Below are 19,388 nucleotides of genomic sequence, written 5' to 3'. Positions count from 1 at the left end.
TGGAGTGGGTTGTGGTTTCTCAGCTCCAGGGATGAGATGGACTATCTAGGTCCGTGTCATTCTGGCTTCAGGCCTGGTTATGGGACAAAGACTGCTTTGATCACCTTGGTGGATGACTTACACTGGGAACTGGACAAGGGAAATGTGTCCCATTTGGTTCTGCTGGACCTCTCGGCAGCTTTCGATACCACAGACGACGGTACCCTGGGCTGTCTCTCTGGGATGGGACTTAGTGAGACTATTTAACAGTGGCTCCAATCCTTCCTGAAGGGGAGAAGAAAGTCTCCCATCTAGGAAGGGGAGGTTAGGGGACTCCTGTTCAACACCCTGGCCATAGGCCTGTCATGTCCCTCAGGGTTGTGTTTTGTCACCTATGCTATTTAACAACTACATGAAATAATTAGGAGAGGCTATCCTGTTAAGAGTTCATAAATTGATTTTATGAGTGCAAAAGTGTTGCTCTAAAATTGAAAAGTCCTTTTAAAAAAAGTGCCTCAGAGAACTGTATTAAAATCAGAAGTATAATTGGGAGCATACTCTGTGAAGATTATTTATGTTACAAAACCAAAACAGCCTGCCTGTTTTGGTACAAATAGAAATGATGAGATAAGATGGCAGAAGTAGTTCATCGAGTTTCATGCCAGTTTTTATGACGAAAAAGGTAAACAATAAAATGCTTGCGCTATGTGAACAGAGACCACAACAAATATGGAAATGCATTTTATTTTGCTGCTTGAGTATGTTTACTAATAATGTTAATTAGCAAAGAGGTGCTGCAGAATAAATTCTGGAGGCCTCTGTTAAGCAAATGAGAATAACCATATATCGTACAGAAGAAGCTTTTACAAAACAATGTAAAAGGAATTAAAAATGAATGTTGTTTTAAGTAGTTTGCTTCTTGATGAGCAAGTGGAAAAGAAAACAAAGGTCCAGTTCATTTTATAAGGCTTTAGCCTCATAATAAATAATTAATAATTTCCTAATTCAGTTTGGTAACAAGGAGGATTATAAACTCATATAATATTGTGTGGTACTTATGAATGAAAATGTAACTGTGTTGTACTGTCCAAATAGGATGCTAAGGAAATTACATCACCTAGAAAATTTTACCCCAAAGGAGAGGGCTACCTCAGCGCTCAGCTAACCTAACTGACAGCTACCTTATAACCCAGCTAATCCAGTTGATCACTATCCCAGTTCACCGCTACTCAAGGACATCACTTACCCACAGGAAAGCTAAAGTTCTACATCAGATTGTTTTGGCTAAAGCAAAACATCAAACAATATATAAACAGAGATTTCTATCATGTTTCTGGAACATCTCTCAAAGGATGCAGACATCTGTTTTTACAAACACAGGATAAATCTCTGCTTGGAGTACAAAATGGAAGACACAGACGGACTGAGAGCGGTCAGCAGATAGCTATGGGAATAACATAGCTTAAAGGTAAAAAGGCTCGGTGAGAAAAATATTTTTCTGTGTTTTAATAACATGCTTAGAGCTAAGTAGTGCTTTTGATATTGTATATTTTTACTTTTAAAAGTTTAAATACTTTTTTGTGCCTTTCACTGAAAACTATAAAGCTTTTTGCTTTTTATGATTTTATTCTTAAGAACTCTGAAGTATTATAAATATGTATTCTCTGCCTTTATAGGCTATGAGCTCCTGTGTTTTAATAATTTTGTATTTTGATTCATACATTGCTTGAATTATTCCTGTAACCTAAGTTTCAGTATCTTTCTTTACAAGTTGCAAGGACGTATTTTAAGTAACCCTACAGCTTACTGTTTTACATTTCTGTATAAATTTTGGGTTTAAGCACATGTGCCTACAGTTTTTTCCTCGTAACTGTAAAACTGTCTTTGATCATTTTTGGATTTGCTACTTTCAAGCATGGAACCTAGAAATGCTGTAAATAAATGGAACTTGTGTAGAATTAACAAGTTATGGATTGGCTTGGAATTATTGCAACAATTAAGACACTTATATTGAGATACCCAGATGAGTTTACAAACAGCTTGTTACTGGTTATTTGATTTCATTCTGGTATTAACCCTTTACTGGGAATATGACAAATCAAAGAATCCGTTCTCTTCGCCCCAGAGGTCTATAAATTTTTGTGGAACTCCAGATGTGTGTGTCAGTTATCCAGTTCAGGATCTGACAGTCCAGAGTTTTGGGGTTCAGTGTCACCAGTATGCAGATGCCACCCAACTCTCTCCTTGCCATCTAAATCTGAAGAAACTGTTTTGGTTCTAGACCAGTGTCAGGACTGGGATGAGGGCGAATAAAATGAAACTTAATCCAGACAAGACAGGGATAAAAAACCTGTGCTGGATAGAGTTAAACTCTCCCTAAAAACACAGCTTTGGTGTGTTCCTGGGTTCATCCCTGAGCCTAGATGTCCAGGTTTAAACAGAGGCCAGAACTCTGCATTTGCACAGTTAAAATGAGTGTGCCAGCTGTGCCCACTCCTGGAGATGGTTGACCTGGCCACAGTGACACATGCCCTGGTTACATCCCAACTGAACTACTGCAAGATGCTTTATGTGGAAAGTGTTTGGAAGATGTACAGAAACTTCAAGAGGTCCAAAAAGCTGCAAACAGATAGTGAACTGAGGCTGCCTACGAGGATCACATAACCCTTATTACAGCACCTCCCCTGGCTCTCAGCCTGTTTCTGGACACAAATCAAAATGCTGCTTTGGACCTATAAAGCTCTGAACAACTTGGATCCAAACAATCTCAAAAACCACACCTACCTTTATAAAACTGCCTGGATTTTGAGTTCATTGGGGAAGCCTTTCTCTCAGTCCCACCACTTTCACAGGTGTGTTTGGTGGGGACATAGGAGGGAGCTTTTCCTGTTGCTGCTCCTAGGACTTGGAACCCCCGTCCCCATAGGAGGCCAGGCTGGCCCCATCTTTGCTGTCCTTCCGTCAGCAGGCAAAGACCTTTCTCTTCAAGCAGGCTCTTTCCTTAGTGACTGGCTAAGAGGTTTTTTTAATCTATTTGTTTAACTATGTAATAATTTATTGTTTTTAGCTTTTATATTATTGATTTTTAATAACATCAGCTACCTTCAATGCTTTTTAGGAGAAAAGAAGGGTAAAATATCTTAGATAGATAGATAGATAGATAGATAGATAGAGAGAGAGAGAGAGAGAGAGAGAGAGAGAGAGAGAGAGAGAGAGAGAGAGAGAGAGAGAGAGAGAGAGAGAGAGAGAGAGAGAGAGAGAGAGTTAGAGATGGAAAAAGCTCCAAAGTCAGAATTAGAAAATAAGGCTGACCTACTCCATTATTTCTGATCTTCATATATTGCTGTTAACTACCATATTTTACCATGTGTAAAATGAGACTTTTTACTCAAACAATTAGACCAAAAATTAAGGGTCGCTTTCCCTGCCTTTTGTGAAGCCACAGAGTAAAGCAGCCATGAAAGGGCGTCAGGATCAAAGGGGCACGAGCACACTGCCCTTTCATGGCTGCATTAACCATTTCCTAAGCTCCGCAGGGCTTAGAAAGTGGGAAAGGCAGCCAGGAAATGGTGGGAGGATCAAAGGGTTGTAAGCGTGCACATTTTCTAATTTGGGGGTCAGAAAAGGGGAGGGTCGTCTTATACTTTGGGCCATCTTGTAAACAGAAAAATATGGTAATAAGTATCTCTCAAAACACAAGCCCAGTTTCAGAACTGCAACGTTTTCTACTGATATCCTTTCAACCATTATATCCAGTACCTGGGGAGATGGAAAGATTAACCTAAGTAATCTTTACAGAAGTAACCCATCCTTCTATAACCATTATTTATTCAAAAGGATCTTCTGCTAAAAAGAAGAGGACTTTCAAAGAGGGACACTGCAGAGACCAAGAGCAGATATTAAATAAAAGAAAGTAAAAATGAGCAAGAACTCATCACCAAAATCTGCTAAACAACTACAGACAAGCTAATATCTCCACAGACAACTATTCCTACACATCAATATCAGTCAAAAAATGAGAAGTCAAGATTGGGACAAGATCGATATCCTCTCCTACAGAAAGATGGAAAAAGAAATTGTGAACCACACAGCCAGACAAAAACAGAAATTCATCAAATGCCAAACAAGCCAACCGAAACCTACACTGGACACCTTGCGCATCATCATCAACCTATCTGAACGGCAACTCTCCCTGGAAGAAACCTCGGTCTTAGCCAAAGGAGGAAACTTCGCAGTCACACCCAGCAAAATTCCTATGGAAGACATCATTGCCAACGTGGAATTAGCACTGTATCATCTTCCAGAAGAAAAAAGCAGAAGAAGTAAGAGGTGAAGTGACAAGGATCCTACAAAAAGCAAAGCCCCCCCCCCAAAGCAACATAACAAGAAAGGAAAGAAATGCTATCATGTCCCTAAATTCCGATCTGGTCATCATCATTCTGCCAGCAGACAAAGGCAACGCCACAGTAACCATGCAAACAGAAGAATACAAGGACAAAATCAGGCAACTTCTAGACCCCATCATCTACAGAAAACTGAAACGGGACCCAACCAACAAAATCACAAAACAAATAAACATGCTGATCAGGAGTTCCTCCCTGCACCCCAACGTCCTTCAAGGAATCTGCAAGATAGAAGCTCTCCCACTAAGACTATAGGGACTCCCCAAAATCCACAAAGACTTAATCCCACTCAGGCCCACTGTAAGTGCCATCAAGCTCCCCGACATATGAATTAGAAAAATACCTAGCCACCCTCCTACAGACCCACTTCAGATAAACTTCATCCTACATCAAAGACTCAGGACATTTCATAAGCAAGATCAGCACCCTAAAACTCAACCCCAGGGACAGACTGATCAGCTTTGACTTAGTATCCCTATTCCCCAAGGTACCGATAAAGGACACTCTGACACTCATCCAGCAGATCTTTCCAGAAGACATCAAGGCCCTTTTCCAACACTGCCTAAAGACTAGCTATTTTCAGTGGGACAACACCAGCAATCATTATGTTAGACTGCACAGGGAAGCCACTGAAATCCACGAACACCAGCAGAGCTTCAACAAAAAAGAAGGAAGTTTAAAACTCAACAAAGCCTGTCTCTCAGCACTGAAAAATACAGCCTGCAAAAGGTCAATGAACTCTACCCAGCTACAAAAAGTGGTGACCACTCTACACAAAAGACCAGCTAATGACACCCATCAACCACAGTGACAGATAATCTCTCCCACTTATCACAGTACACCCAAACAAAAAACACGCTGATCACCACAATCACCCATCTCCTGAAAAGGACAAAAACTTATCCTACAGTTATAAATACTCAACTATCCAAACAAGCTGCACTAGAGCACAGACAGAGTTCTGACTCCTGTTCTCTGAAGATGCTGGCCACAGAGACTGGCAAAACGTTAGGAAGAACAACCTTCAGAACATGGCCAAAGAGCCCGAAAAACCCACAACAACCAAACAATATAATACTCTGAAGGAGCTAGTGAGGCTCTAGAATCAGATTTATACACTCAACGTGCTTCAAATGATAACAATAACCTTTTTCTTAAAGATAAACACCTACACTGGAACTATCCTCGGAACATAGCCTGCAATCAGGTTTCTCAGAAAGATTTGATCTGGACTTTATGTCAAAGCATACCTTTCTCATAGCTAAAAATATATCAAATATTTTTCAACAGCTCAGCCTCATTTCCCGGCAGATGAGTAATCAAAAGAGCTAGTGTGCTCAGACATATGCTTTATCAATTTGGAAAGAATTCGGAAACTACCAAACTAATCAAACTGGAAGACTGGGGGTTGGGCCCAATGACTTTATAAGCCCCTTCCTACTCACTTACTGTATTCTATGATTCTCCAAAAAAAAAAAAAAAAAAAAAAAAAAAAAAAAAAAAAACTTCTTGTCTTGTGTCTACTCAACAATCCCTACAATGCTAATGGAATGCAAGTTTATCTCTTGAATATTTGCAACAAGAGTGTTTTCCGATAACACTGTGCACCCAGAGAAACCAGCCTTATCGTACTATGTCGACAAAAGAGAGTTGCAATGAGTTTCAAAGCAATCTTTTAATCCTCTAGTATATCTTTTGGAACAACAACTGAATATCACTTCCATGCTGGATGACTGGACGAGCTCAATCCAAAACTTATGCTCCATGGCTGAACCCCTCAACTTCCTGCTCATAGAGAAGGAGATAATCAAACACACACCATGCCAAAAGTCAATGCTTTTAAAATATCAAGTTACTAACAGATTAAATTCTGATTCTGAAATGAGAAACAATGCCAAGATCTTGTAAGATCAGTTGAAAATGTTGTCCACACAAACATTTCAGCTCAAGTTTTGACTCCTTCCCCTAAGTCTCCTGCCATGAAGAGGCCAGGTTTACCTGATATAAACAAACTTCTAGCAGAAGTTACTAGTACAGTACTGAAAATGCTGCAACAAAATTTAATGGTTCTTGTTAACAGTGAAACAGTAAATGATTCTAATCTTACCCTGGTTCTACTCAGTACACTACAGAAACAACTCTTAAAATCATAGAATAATTGAGTTGGAAGGGGCATACAAAGTCATTGAGCCCAACCCCCTGCTCATTGCAGGAATCCAAATCAAAGTAGATCTGACAGATGGTCATCCAATTTTTTTCTTGAATGCTTCCAGCATTCTTCACCTCTTGGGGTAATTGGTGCCATGGTCATGCTGCTTTAACAATCGGGAAGTCTTCCTTGATATTTAGCAAAAATCTGTAACCTGAACCCATTATTACATATCCTGCATTCTTGGATGATTAGGAACAGATCCTGCCCCTGTATCTTCCCTCAACCTTCTATTCTGAAGGTTAAACATGCCCAGAGCTTTCAGTTTTTCCTCACAGGGCTTGGTTTCCAGTCCCCTGATCATCCTTGTTGCCCTCCTCTGAACTTGTTCCAATTTGCTGGCATCCTTCTTAAAGTGCACTGTCCAGAACTGGACATAGTACTTTTTCAAGCCGGAACAATTTGAATGGGCATTATCTCATGCAGTTAGTTGTGATATCTTCTTGTAAAGAGAGGGGGCAGGTGGTATCTGTTGATGGTGTTTCTGTGATGTAAGCAGTTGGGGCATGAGGTTCAGGGATGTGCAAGAGCAAAGCACCGTGATTTTAATGAGGAGGGGGGTGGTTGCTAGTTCTGGATCCTGTCAGCACAGTAAGCATCAGATCACTTGGGAAAGCCCTTTTGTTGTGAAGCAAGAACTCAGTGGTTATTTACTGAACTGACAGCTCTGAAAGTAGACTTAAAAGGTTTATTGAATCCATAATTCAGAACCGTATGTTACCAGAGATGAAGTAATTCCTGCATGTGTTACTTGAAAGTAAGGGGAAAGAGTAATGTATGGGAGGGAGAAGGTGGTGGTCCCTGTTATGGAATCATTTTGGCATGTGAATTGTTATACATTTTGCAAAATTACTGATCAAACTTTGGATGTTCTGTGCTCTTTGACTATTAGGTACATTTCCATGTTATTTTTCTACAGAAATGTAATCGGAGCTTTTAGGGGGGAAAAGATCAGTAGAGGTGGAACAAGAAGGAAGGAAGGAAGGAAGGAAGGAAGGAAGGAAGGAAGGAAGGAAGGAAGGAAGGAAGGAAGGAAGGAAGGAAGGAAGGAAGGAAGGAAGGAAGGAAGGAAGGAGGGAGGGAGGGAGGGAGGGAGCGAACAAAGACATCCAAACCTTGGTTTGCCTGTGGGTGTGTAGCATCAAAGAATCATTTAGCAACCAAACTCTAAGGGAACACGAGTAGCACTGCATGTTCAGTATCAACATTATAAAGCACTAATTAGCAGGGAATGGAGGGAGGCATTAAGAAAAATCTGCCCATAAGGATCCTCCGTATTTTTTTTTGGCAGATCACAGAAGGTAGCCTTCAAGCAGGTGCTCCAAGGATGTCGTGCCATGTCTCTGCTGACTCTTAGGGGTCTCATTTCCAAGCACCGTATGCAGCAGAACCATTTGACACCTCCTCTTTGGACACAGCCCTCAAAAATCTTTCTATCTGGCCTCCAACTAGAGGGCCAGAAATTAGAAGGGCCATTGTTCATTTGATGTGCTGTCAAGCTGGAATCAATGTATAGCAACCATAATAGGCTTTCAAGTTAAGTGACATATTTAAGGAGTGGCTGGTGAGTTTGCTTGGCTGAGTGGAGATTTTGAACCCAGGCCTCCTTCCTGAGTTCTAGTCCCTCACTCTATTCACTACACCACACTACGTTTTTAAAGGTTCACACACAATTAAAATTATGGAAGGTCTCCAGGATAGATTGGAGCTGAAACAACTTATTGATTTCTCCCAAACATCAGCCTTGAGTAGACTGTTGTGCATTTCCTTCTACCACAGAAGATAAATCCATAGCTCCATCACTAGGTAGGTATATTTCCTTCTGTCCCCAAAGAATAACCATGCGCCAGACAGCAGTGTGGAGGTGCTATTTCAGAGCAGCAGGAGGAACAGTTAGGTGAACTCTCACAAACTGAAGTCTTCTAAAAGCTAAAGTAGCCTGGGAGCCACATCCACCCACCACCACATCTTGAAAAGCACCTTCCACCACACTTGCACCCCCTCAAACGTACTACAAATTTCTTCTTTATGGAAAAAGGCCCTTCATGCCCTCTGGTGGCAAAAATAAATAAATAAATAAATAAATAAATAAATAAATAAATAAATAAATAAATAAATAAATAAATAAATAAATAAATAAATAAATAAATAAATAAATAAAAATCCAAAACTTTTTTTTAACTTGGAAAGGGTTTAGAGTCCTCAAGGATGTTTACTTAAAGCTAAATAGAAATGTAGTTTATCTGAATGGCCTAGTTTAACTTTTATAAACCATTCCGGGAATTCCCTCAATTTAATATTCAAAGAGATTTTGCTAAAACACAGGCCTTAATCATCTGAAGGATTTAGGGAAAACTGGAGGAAGGACGGGCAGCACAATGTTATAAAAAGTCTACTTTCATCTCTTGTGACATCATCACACTAATTCTGGAATTTTATCTCTGATCTTCTAATGCTCTCAGTCAGTTTACACACAGAGAGAAACAGAAATGTTTCCATGAAAGGGTTGCTAGGAGAGCTGTTGCTCCCCATCAAGCAGAAACCACCATGACTCACATTCTAGTAGTGTATCTACTCAGAAATCCAATGGACTTGGCAATTTTCCCCTTAAGTGACAGAATAAAACCAGCATGGTTACAAAAGGATATTAAAGAGTCAACATACAGTCAAACAAAGGGTAATGTGTGTATTCATATAAATATAAAAAAGTGCTACTTGCCAAAACAGATTTCCTAGTAGAACAAACTTTAAAAAAAACAATCTTATTCCCCACACCTGCTGCCCATCAAGTGACAATGATATCTCCAAAATAGAGATGGGCAATGAACTGCCAGTTCAGCAGTTCATGCTGGTTTGTTTATTGTCCAAACAGGTGGTCAGTACTTCCCAGCACCACCTCCTCTGGCAGGCACCCGCTCAGAGGCAGTGCCCGGAGAGGGCAAGGCAGGGACGTCAGCCCACTGCCCACAACTGTTCAGCCAAAAAATGAATTGGCACAAACTGCCGAACTCGTCCTTTGTGTCCATCTCTACTTCAAAACCAGGGTCTAGCTGGTTTCTAGTTGTGTTTCTCACAGGTAGCATTCCTCTCATTATAACTAAGATTTTCTTTGTTCCTCGTTCACTTTCTATACAGCGTTCTATACTCCGTTTCTTCTACTCTTTGTTCAAATTCACTTGTCTTGACAGCAAAATCAAGACATAATATAATCTTTCTTCCCTGCAACCTGGATTTCACTGGGAACTTTTCATTTTATTGTTTCCTGTGCAAAGCTAAATTCCTTAACAGCCCAAAATAGTTAACTAGACATTCCATTCTGACTGAGAGAGATGGCTGGTGGTTATCAGAGCTGAAACTACTAGCTAAAGCTATGATGAATCAAAATCCTACCCAAATTAGGGATATTGGGAATTTCTCAGGACAATCTTGGGTTGAAGGAGGTTTCGATCTAGTATAGCTTTGCTCCTCCCTCATTTCCCCCTGCCCTTTATCTACACATTTTTTTGGTTCTTCTGCTGGCTGGTCCCCTGCTGGATGTGCTAGCAGATCACTCTACCAGCTCTGCTAGCACAAAGATAGTTGTGGCATGTAGGCATGAGAGACTTCTACTCATTCCAAATCCACTGCTGCTGGTGTGTCTCTGAGTTAGGTTGCATTGTAAGAAAATAGAAAATCTCTTGCCAAGCACCTTTTTTTTTAGCAAAAAAGGTTCTGTAGGGTATAATAGCTATAATGTGAACATTTTGTACAATATTGCAAGAAGTTCACTCATCAAGAATGGCATCGTATGCTTTCTGACATCAAACTGGAGTCCCACTCTTGGTCAAGTAGACACTAAGTTCAGTTTGGTCATTAGAAAATGGTTTCCATTCTGATGTGGATAATGACTTCATTGTGAGACCTGATACCAATCATCCTCCAGCAATCTTCCCCTTCACTTATGAAGCCAAAGGAACAGAAGACGTCTGCTATCCACATAACATGTGGAATGGGGAGTCTTCCTCAGACAGTGTACAGCTTCAACAAATTTTAAAAAAAAGAAATGAAAAGATATAGCTATAGTTTTTTTTCTACTCATCTGAAGACTACCTTCAAGGCCTTATTTTTATTATTGCTATTGTTACTACTATGTCTACCACTATCACAAAATATTTCTACCCCACCTTTACAACAAGGTAATTAACATCTACCACTTTAATTTTGTCAAAAAATTAAGGATGTTGTAGGGGTTGCTCCTCAGTAGTTTGGTTAACATCTTACATCTGTTTCTGACGTTATGACATTTAGAATCCCATTCTTCCCATACCCAGGATTCCTTCAACATCTATCTGCCCGTCTCAGGCTGAATCCAATGCTAATGTATACCACTCTGGATATCAAGCCAGTCATGCAAACAAGTCAACAAGGATTACTATAGGGCTCAGATACTGGTCAGTTATCCTGTCAAATATTGTCAACCAACTAATCAATTGCCTATTTCTTTGACCATGTTTAGATAGGGCCTGTCTTGCCTAACAAAGGAACCAAAGAGGAACTTGCCTGATTGTCTGCTGGTTTCAAGGATGTTGTGACCATTCAAACTGAGACACCTGCAAAAGTGTTCTCCTTATTTTCTAGCAGAAAACGGACACTCTTCACATCAATTCACAATGGAGAAGGAGGCCAAGGGAGAAGGAGGCCTTCTCCCCCCCACCTCCCTTTCCCCTGTCTTGGGTTAGTTATTGAGAAACAAGAGGAGGAGGTCACAAAGGGGGCATTGAACACATTGTATGGCGTTTTCCCAAAGATTCCACGCCTTTTAAATTCTCAAGCCAATTTCATGTTGCTGACTTTAAAAGGCTTAATTGCTTTCAGGGTTTGTTGTTGTTTTGTTGTTGTCATCGTAATGTGACATCGAGTCGGAACAGACACAGTGACCCTAATATGCTTTCAGAGTAAGTGAGACCTTTAAGAAGTGGTTTTATCAGGTCCACATCCCCACTGAATTTCCATGGCTGATTCAAACTCACGCCTCCTGAAGCCTAGTCTGTCACTCTGTCCACTACACCACTGTGGTGCCCAGCCTTGGGTAATCCAGGTGTTCTTGGGCTGCAGTTCTCAGAAGGCTTCACCACAAGCTGGGTTTCCAAGAGCTGCAGTTGAAGAACACCTAAGATACCCACGTTTGGGAACCACTATGCTACACTACACTGGGTATATTTCTAGGTGAGCAATGGGTTATTCTTAAAAAATCTGCTGTTTTAATGTTAAAGTTGACACAATATTTAATGTTAGATCAGCAAATACTAGACCAGTCAAATGTACTAAAGTAGTAACTATACAGTGGTGCCTTGACTTACGGACGTCCCAACTTACGACCAATTCAAGTGATGACCTGCTCCGGGTGCAAAATTCTGCTTCGACTTGCAGCTGGAGCGTCGAGTTATGACAGAAAAAAAGGTGGGAGAAAAGGTGGGGAATTCAAATGTACTAACTATTGGTTTGCGAAGAGGCTGCTTCTTTGTAGCACTTTCGCCCCAATGGTTAGAGAGAGTGTGCTGGAGGAGGCTTCGGATTGCCTGGTGCTGCTTTCTGCTTTTTAAAATGCCTGTTCTGAGCGAGTACAGGGTTTTGCAGGGTGGGTTTGGGCTGCAGGGGGTTTATGTTTCTGCGCTGTGATGTTTTTTATTTTTTTGATGTGATTTTTTTTTCTGGCCCCAGCGCGTTCCAATGGGGCTTGCTGTGGTGTTGTGGGTTTTTTGTGATTTTTTTTTTTGGCCCCAGCACATTCTGATGGGGCTTGCAGTGGGTTTTTTCTTTTTTGGGTTTTTTTTGGGGGGTGTGATTTTCCCATCGGGAACAGATTAACGGGGTTTCAATGCATTCTTATGGGAAATGGTGCTTCGACTTACTACCAATTCGAGTTACGACCATCTTCTGAAATGGATTAAATTTGTAAGTTGAGGCACCACTGTACTTTTTTTAAAAAAAACTGCCTTACCAGGAGCCTATATACCTGTGTTAATCATGTGTTACATAAAAAGAAATAAGATTGCCACTGGCAATCAAGTAAGCATCCATTTGCAAGCCTGCTATTGCCTTGAAGTCCCTCATCATAGTTAGACTATAAGTCTGAGTGCAGTGAGATACAGAAAACAATCTAGCTGTTGCCTGGGCAGCAAATAACTGGTTCAAACAGGCACATCCATGGCTATGTCACAAGGGACTAACAAGAACCCTGCAGAATTCAGAAGTAATTAAAACCACATCACCACCATCCTCTCCACAAAAATAAATCAAAAATATACGGTATGGAGGCATGAATATTTAACAATACACATAACCTTATCTTATTTAAAAAGAAAGTTTAAAATCTGTGACAGTGACAGATGCCATAAGACACCTGTTCAAAGACATGCAAAGTATTTTGCAAGAAAATCAATAACCCTTTCCTTACTCAGAAATTGAATGCTAACTTAGATAACAGGATGGGTTTTAAATAACAGGAATGTATGTTTATGTGTACATGAAACAACTGATACAAATCTTCCACAGTTGCTTATGTTAGGCAGGTTACAAGGATCTCATGTTTCCATGCCGCAATGAAATCTCTTGTAAACATAAATAAAATAATAAATGTCCTTTTTCTACACTAGAGCCTTGATAGACACTAGATACAGTACTTACCCATTTGGCTCAGCCTCTTGGTTATCCATCAGTGCTTAATTGGGATCCACATGAGCCCGAATCTGAGAGGGTTTAGTTCAGGAGTTTTGGCACTCCCTATGTCCTGGATGACAACTGTCACAATCCTTTACCATCAGCAATGCGGCCTGGGGATTCTGGGAGTTGTAGTCCCCAAAAAACTACAACAACCTGGAGAGCCACACTGGCAACTATGCCCTGTTTGTAGCCCAAAACACTTCTCCCGTTTCCCCTCCTGGGCCCACCTGGAACGACTCCTCCTGTCTTCCAGGTCTTCTACCAGACCCTCTTGCCTTGCCCTTGCCTGTTTTTTATGGGCAGCTGAGCAATATGTCCTATAGGACGATGGTGCTCAGAAGACAACCTCTCCCACTTACGGTGTCAGCCAAGCTGCAGTTATCTGCCAAGTGTTGGCCTCCTTTGCCTCCTTTGTTTAACAACTTGTGCCAAGAGCGACTCTTTGGAAGCTGCATGGCTTATGCCAGATTCTGCTTGCGTTCCTTTTTTTGAGCATCATAAGGTAGGCTGATACCACTGGGAAATTAAGACTGCTTTGCATATGGAAATGCCAAATCATGGTCAACTATTAATTAGCATAAATCACCCCATTCTGTCCCCATAACAACTCTGTGAGCAAAATGTTGGAGCAATAATTTTCATAAAAGTCTAATCATAGCAACTCTGTTCATGACCTGGGATCAGTCCCAGGTAGCTGGCTCAAGGTTCACTCAGCCTTTCCTCCTTCTAAGGTCGGTAAATTGAGTAGCCAGCTCACAGGGAGGGAGAGGGGGGCTTTCGCAACACGTAGCCTGCATAATTAAATTAGAAACTGCCCACAGGGTGCTTTAAACATTAGGGGGCAGTATATAAGCAGGGCACTTTTTTTTAAAGGAAGTGAAAGTCCAAGTTCAAAGCCCTTTGGTTTAATTTCCATCAAAGGGGCAAAGTTGTGCCAAAGTATTTGACACATAGACATCTGGAAGGCTTGCTGAATCAAGTAACTATCCACCACAGCCTTCCTAGGGTTCAGCACCACCCACTGTGATCTTGAGCAAGTGGCACAATAAAAACATTTCCTTGTAACTGCTTCAGCATTTGCTTATGTAGAGGAAAGAGACAAGGCACCTGCTCCTAGAACGAAGGCAACACCTGGAACTTTAGGCTACAAATATGAGAAGAACAAAGGGAAGCACTTTCCACTCGGTGCAAAATAACCTGAAAGCTAAATTCCCATAATGCAAACAAGGACACCAGACAACACACAAGGGGAACCAATTAATGCATGAAAAGATGGAAAAGTCAACAAGGAAGCCCAACTGAAGAATGTTGCTTTGGCAGCAGGTTTCGAAGCACCAGCTCACAAGCCCTGAGCCTCATTCTGCTCCCATCCTCACACTCCTTTCAACTCTCCTTAGAAATTACAACGAACCAAACTGCACCCCTCAAAAGAAGCACAATTTTTCAAGGCTGGATTGTGGGTAGGCAATCAATTACTAAAGCCAGTCCTGCCAGCGGAGGGCTAGAGATCTGCCATCCCCTGCCCCAACTTTCTGAATCCTTTCCAGCACTGGACCCACAGTGCCTAAAGCACAATTCCGTCAGAACCAGGATTTCTCCTGAGATTTCTGTGCAAGGCTTCGGCTGGGAAGGACGAGGACAGGGAGGGCACTTTCCAGCCATTGCCAAGTGCCCTGTACAAAGCAGGGATCGGTTCTGGAGCGCCGGAATACTAGAGAGGAAATCCCAAGAAACCGGCACGCGGGGGGGTGGGGTGGGGGGTGGCGGCAGGGAGGAGGAAGCCCGGAAGGCACGCAGGAGGCCAGGCAGGAGCCAAGCTCGCCGAAATGAAAACTGGAACTTCTCCCGTCATCAATCACTCAGAAGCGCTCCCGACGCTTCGCGGGCGCCCCGAGGTCCGTCGGGATCCCTTACCTTGGCCTCGAAGCCGATGCCGTGCTGGAAGGCGTCGTCGTTGTGGAGCGGGAGGCGCAGGTCGTGCCTGTCGTCCACCAAGTTGTACCGGGACTTGAGCGAAGGGGAGGCACCGACCGGCATGGCGGAAGGGAGCTCGGCCCGTCGTTCGGCCCGCGGCGGCGCAAAGCCCAGCAACCCGCGCGCCCCAGGGCCGGCCGTCGAGGGGCTGAGGAGCGGCGCTGCCGCCGACGGCGCCCGGGCACCGGCCGCGCTCCCCGACCCGCGCCTGACCCCCGAGCAGGGCGGAACGAGCGCGGCGGCGGCGGCGGCGACTCTCGGTCTCCCTCTCTGGGGCGCTCCGACGCGGGACCTGCCAGGAAGACGAGACGTTGCCGGGGCGCCCGCCAATCCCTGCCTGCCCGCTCGCCCGCCCGCCCGCCGACCGGGAGGGAGGACTCCCTCCTTCCCGCGAGAATCCAATGGCGAGGGACTCCGGGGGTGGGATTGCAAGAGGCGGCGCTTTCTCCCAGCTCTTCTCGCCTCGCTTCTTGTTTCCTCCTGCGAGCAGGCCCCGGGCGGCGGGCTCGTCGGGCGGCTTTCGGCCCCTTCGCCACGCAAGGCTTCGTTGGGGGCCTCTGGACCAGGTGCGCAGCCCTGCCCGGGGGGGGGGGGAGCGCCCGCCCTTTCCGCGCTGCCGTCTCCCCTCGCACTCGGTCACCGCCGTTAACCCGCGTGACTCGGGGCGACGCGCTTCTGATCTCTCCGCCTGAGCGCTCCCGGTTTTTCCTCTCCCTCTCCGGCTCGCTTTGCCGCCTTTATCCGGGAGCGGAGAGCGCGGTGGGGGGGGGGGGGGGGAGAGAGCCTCCCCCTGTGCAAGCTCCGCCTTCCGTGTGGCGGCAAAGGAGGCGACCCGAAGGCCGGCCGGCCGTCGCCTCCAAGCGGGCAGCTGTTGGTGTGGCGGGGCGCCCTGCCTAGCCTGCCGCCTCTGCCGCTCCGGGACCGGTCCTCACCCGCGCCGGCCGGGCAAGCGAGGGGAGGGGGACGGGGACGCGGGCGGCGATGCGCCTCCGAGGGAACTTGCGCCCTGGCCGCCCGGGGCAGGGAGGGCGGGCGGGCATCGCTTGGCCAGCCGGCCTGAAGGGACCAGGCTTTGTTTACCGCCGGCGGCGGAGTGTGCGGAGGGTCTCACTGCACTGTATTGGTGGTGGTGGGGGAAAAGGGGTCTCGCCCAAGAAAGTATTTTGTCGGGTTGTCCGATCGAGGGCGCAGCAGGCGCTTCCAGATGTGAGAAACAGCATGCGAAGACTACGTGGAAGCCAACACCTGCACACACGGGCCACCGCTTGTGGAACGACCCGCCTCTTGTCCGCGCTTCCAAGCCGTCCCGTTGCGCGCCTCCAAGCCCCGCTGGCGCTCTCTCCTGAGGAGATGCTGGTCTCTCTCTGCCTTCCATATACCGCCAGCCCCGGCTTCACCCCCTCTCCGTGTGGGGCTCTGAGACCATCCAGGGAGGGGATGATCTTCATCTTGGCCCGCAAGGCCTTCCTCGTCCGCAGCTGACCCTCTTCTCAGCAGCCCGCGAAGGAGGCGAGCCGCAGGGTTTCCTACCCGAGTCGGTGAGCGAAGAGATGCGAGAGCACACCCAGGGAGGCCCCTCGCGCCTCCGCCTCCGTTGGCTGGTCCAGGAGAGCTTTTGGGGATAACCGGTTCGGGACTGAAGCCAAAGGGGCTGGGTAGAAAGCGTGCTTGGAGGGTGATGCTGCTGGCGTCTCCTCCAGGTAAAAGCTATGGGGTGCCAAATACGGGAGGCATAACATGATAGAAAGCAGTGCACAAAGCATCAAGTGTTGCAAAACAACAGAAAGGAGCAGAGAGAGAGCGAGCGCGCCTATGTGGAGGGGCCGGATGGGTCTACTTTGCAGCCACCTGTGGTGTGCTGCCTTCTAAGCTTCACTTTCTTTAACCACTTATTAAGTAGTGAAATGCCACTCTGGGTCAGTTGCTTGGCTTGGAGAGGCCAGGGCTTGTCTGAAACTGCAACAGTTGCTGCCAGCTGTTGTACAAGGGGGGTGGGTGGGACTGATGAGACAGAGACTGGTGATGCACAGGCCTAAACCTGATCATCCCCTAAGGATCAAGCCTCCTGGAGAGAGAGTGCCAAGTAAACATGGTGAGATGCAAGCAGCTAATGTGGCACTTACACTGGCTGGAGCAAAAAATACTCTGCAATATCAATTGTGAGCCGCCCAGAGACCTTTGGGTAGAGTGGGCGGCATATAAGTTGAATAAAATAAATAAATAAATAAATAAAGTACCCAGCTTGCTGCGGGGGGGGGGCAATGTGTAGCCTGTATAATTAAAAAATTGTAAACCGCCCGGAGAGTGCTTGTAGCGCTATGGGGCGGTATATAAGTCCAATAAAATAAAATAAAATAAAATAAATAAATAAATAAATAAATAAATAAATAAATAAATAAATAAATAAATAAATTTAATTAGTATCTGTTTCTGTTTCAGGCAGTATAAATGTATCACACTGTCCTAGAAGGAGTGCACTGCAAATCTATTTCTGTGTAAATTCTGCAACAAAAAACTGCATCTGTAGTGCTAACGTGTCCCATTTAATTGCTCCAGTAAGAATTAAACTCTTTGTATTTGCTTAGGTAATTTAAATTTCAGTTTTGATTTTCAGCTGGTTGAAACAGCCTTTATGTTTCTCAGTTTTCTCTGCTTATTGTATTGCTTTTGTTATATTGAACTTCTGATTTTTGCCTTGAATCCTCTTTGGAATAAAGGCTGTTCTGTAGTTTGTCAAATAAATAATATATTTTTGCATCTTGCAGCCTTAATGGTATACAGACTTTCAGTTATTATACTGAACAAGACCTACTTTCAACAAGAATGCATAAAATCAGGATTTCCACATTTTCTTCTGTAGGTGCTAATGTCAACTCAGTCCTTGCTTTTATGAGCAGAGAAGAGAGCCGGGTAAACAAATATAAGAATTTGGGGAGACTACGGAAGTCAAAGAGAGAAGGGTTTGACACAGAAACAAAGGCACATAGAAAAAGAAGTGGGGAAAGGAGGGGGGAACTTGACTGACAGGCTATGGTTGCTTATCCCTCTCCTTGCTCCAGAATCAGGGGCAGCCGACCAGCGGAGCCTGGGTGCTTTGGGTCCTTCTCCATTCAGGTGCAGCAAATGTACCCTGAAGTTATCTTTGCATTATCCTTCAAGGCCTCTTGGCCTAGATGGAGAGAGATGTGTATGCGTGCAAGGGGGAAGCAGCATAGCTAGACCATCTGCTTGCATGTCCTGTTCATTTGTTAATCCTATTTTGTTAATTATTTTTGTACTGCACTCTGCAAGCTGTATACAGTAGTTTACCCAAAGCTACACAGCTTGGCTCTTCTTCCAGGAGGAACAGTGGAGACTTGAACTCTTAACCTCTGGCTCCATAACTGAGGGTTATCTAACTGAGGGTGTCACTGCACAGAAAGAAATACCAATTCACTATCTGTGAAGTTGCACCAGGGGATTCTGGTTTCCCTGGCTTTGTTCATGTTAACTGACCCCACTGGGAGGAGGAAATTGGCTAAACAGACTTTGTTCACAGCTTGTTAACATAGCATGGTTACAGGAGAACTATCTTAATAAGCTGCAAACAAGGGCCAGGTGGCAGTTTCCTTTTCTCATTTCCTCCTCTTATTCTCTTTTCATATTTATATCTATAGATGTCCTAGTGTAACCGCGCTGGCACCAAGTATTATTTGCAAAAACCTCCCCCACCCTCCACAGCTGCCACATCATCGTGTGAACCACAATGCAAACCTTCCTGCATTGGTTCAAGTGACCACAGCATTTGAATCAATGCAAATGAATATTTATTTATTGATTGATTGATTGATTGATTGATTGATTGATTGATTGATTGATTGATTGATTTGATTTGATTTGATTTGATTTGATTTGATTTGATTTTTACCCCGCCCCTTTAGACAACATCTACTCGGGGTGGCTTACATAGGTTAAAACACAACAAGATAACATATATAAAAATAATTAATTTTAAATTTTTAAATAATACATTTCCAAGATGGCAAGACTCAAACAAGGAAGAAAAAGAAAACACTTAATTGACTGGGGGGAAGGCCTGTTTAAACAACCAAGTTTTCAACTGGTTTTTGAAAACACCCAGC

General features: G+C 44.0%; 1 protein-coding gene across 5 annotated transcripts in view; it reads right to left on the bottom strand.

The window, feature by feature from the left end:
- Positions 1 to 16,222, bottom strand: part of NOS1AP (nitric oxide synthase 1 adaptor protein) — an 82,070-nt gene extending 65,848 nt beyond the window's left edge. The window contains exon 1 of one of the 5 annotated variants that reach the window (XM_072998278.2): positions 15,208 to 16,222. In XM_072998278.2, the coding sequence (XP_072854379.2) occupies positions 15,208 to 15,330 (123 nt within the window). In that variant the 5' untranslated portion in view covers positions 15,331 to 16,222. Of the gene's footprint in view, positions 1 to 13,257; positions 14,803 to 15,207 lie in introns of those variants that run through there. The other 4 variants (XM_072998276.2, XM_072998277.2, XM_072998279.2 and 1 more) reach the window with 4 other exon arrangements.
- Positions 16,223 to 19,388: the final 3,166 nt, after the last annotated feature.

This window comes from Pogona vitticeps, chromosome 4 (assembly GCF_051106095.1).
Source record: "Pogona vitticeps strain Pit_001003342236 chromosome 4, PviZW2.1, whole genome shotgun sequence".
NCBI lineage: Eukaryota > Metazoa > Chordata > Lepidosauria > Squamata > Agamidae > Pogona > Pogona vitticeps.
Note: the sequence above shows the minus strand (reverse complement) of the source record. Positions and strands in the feature narration are given on the sequence as shown.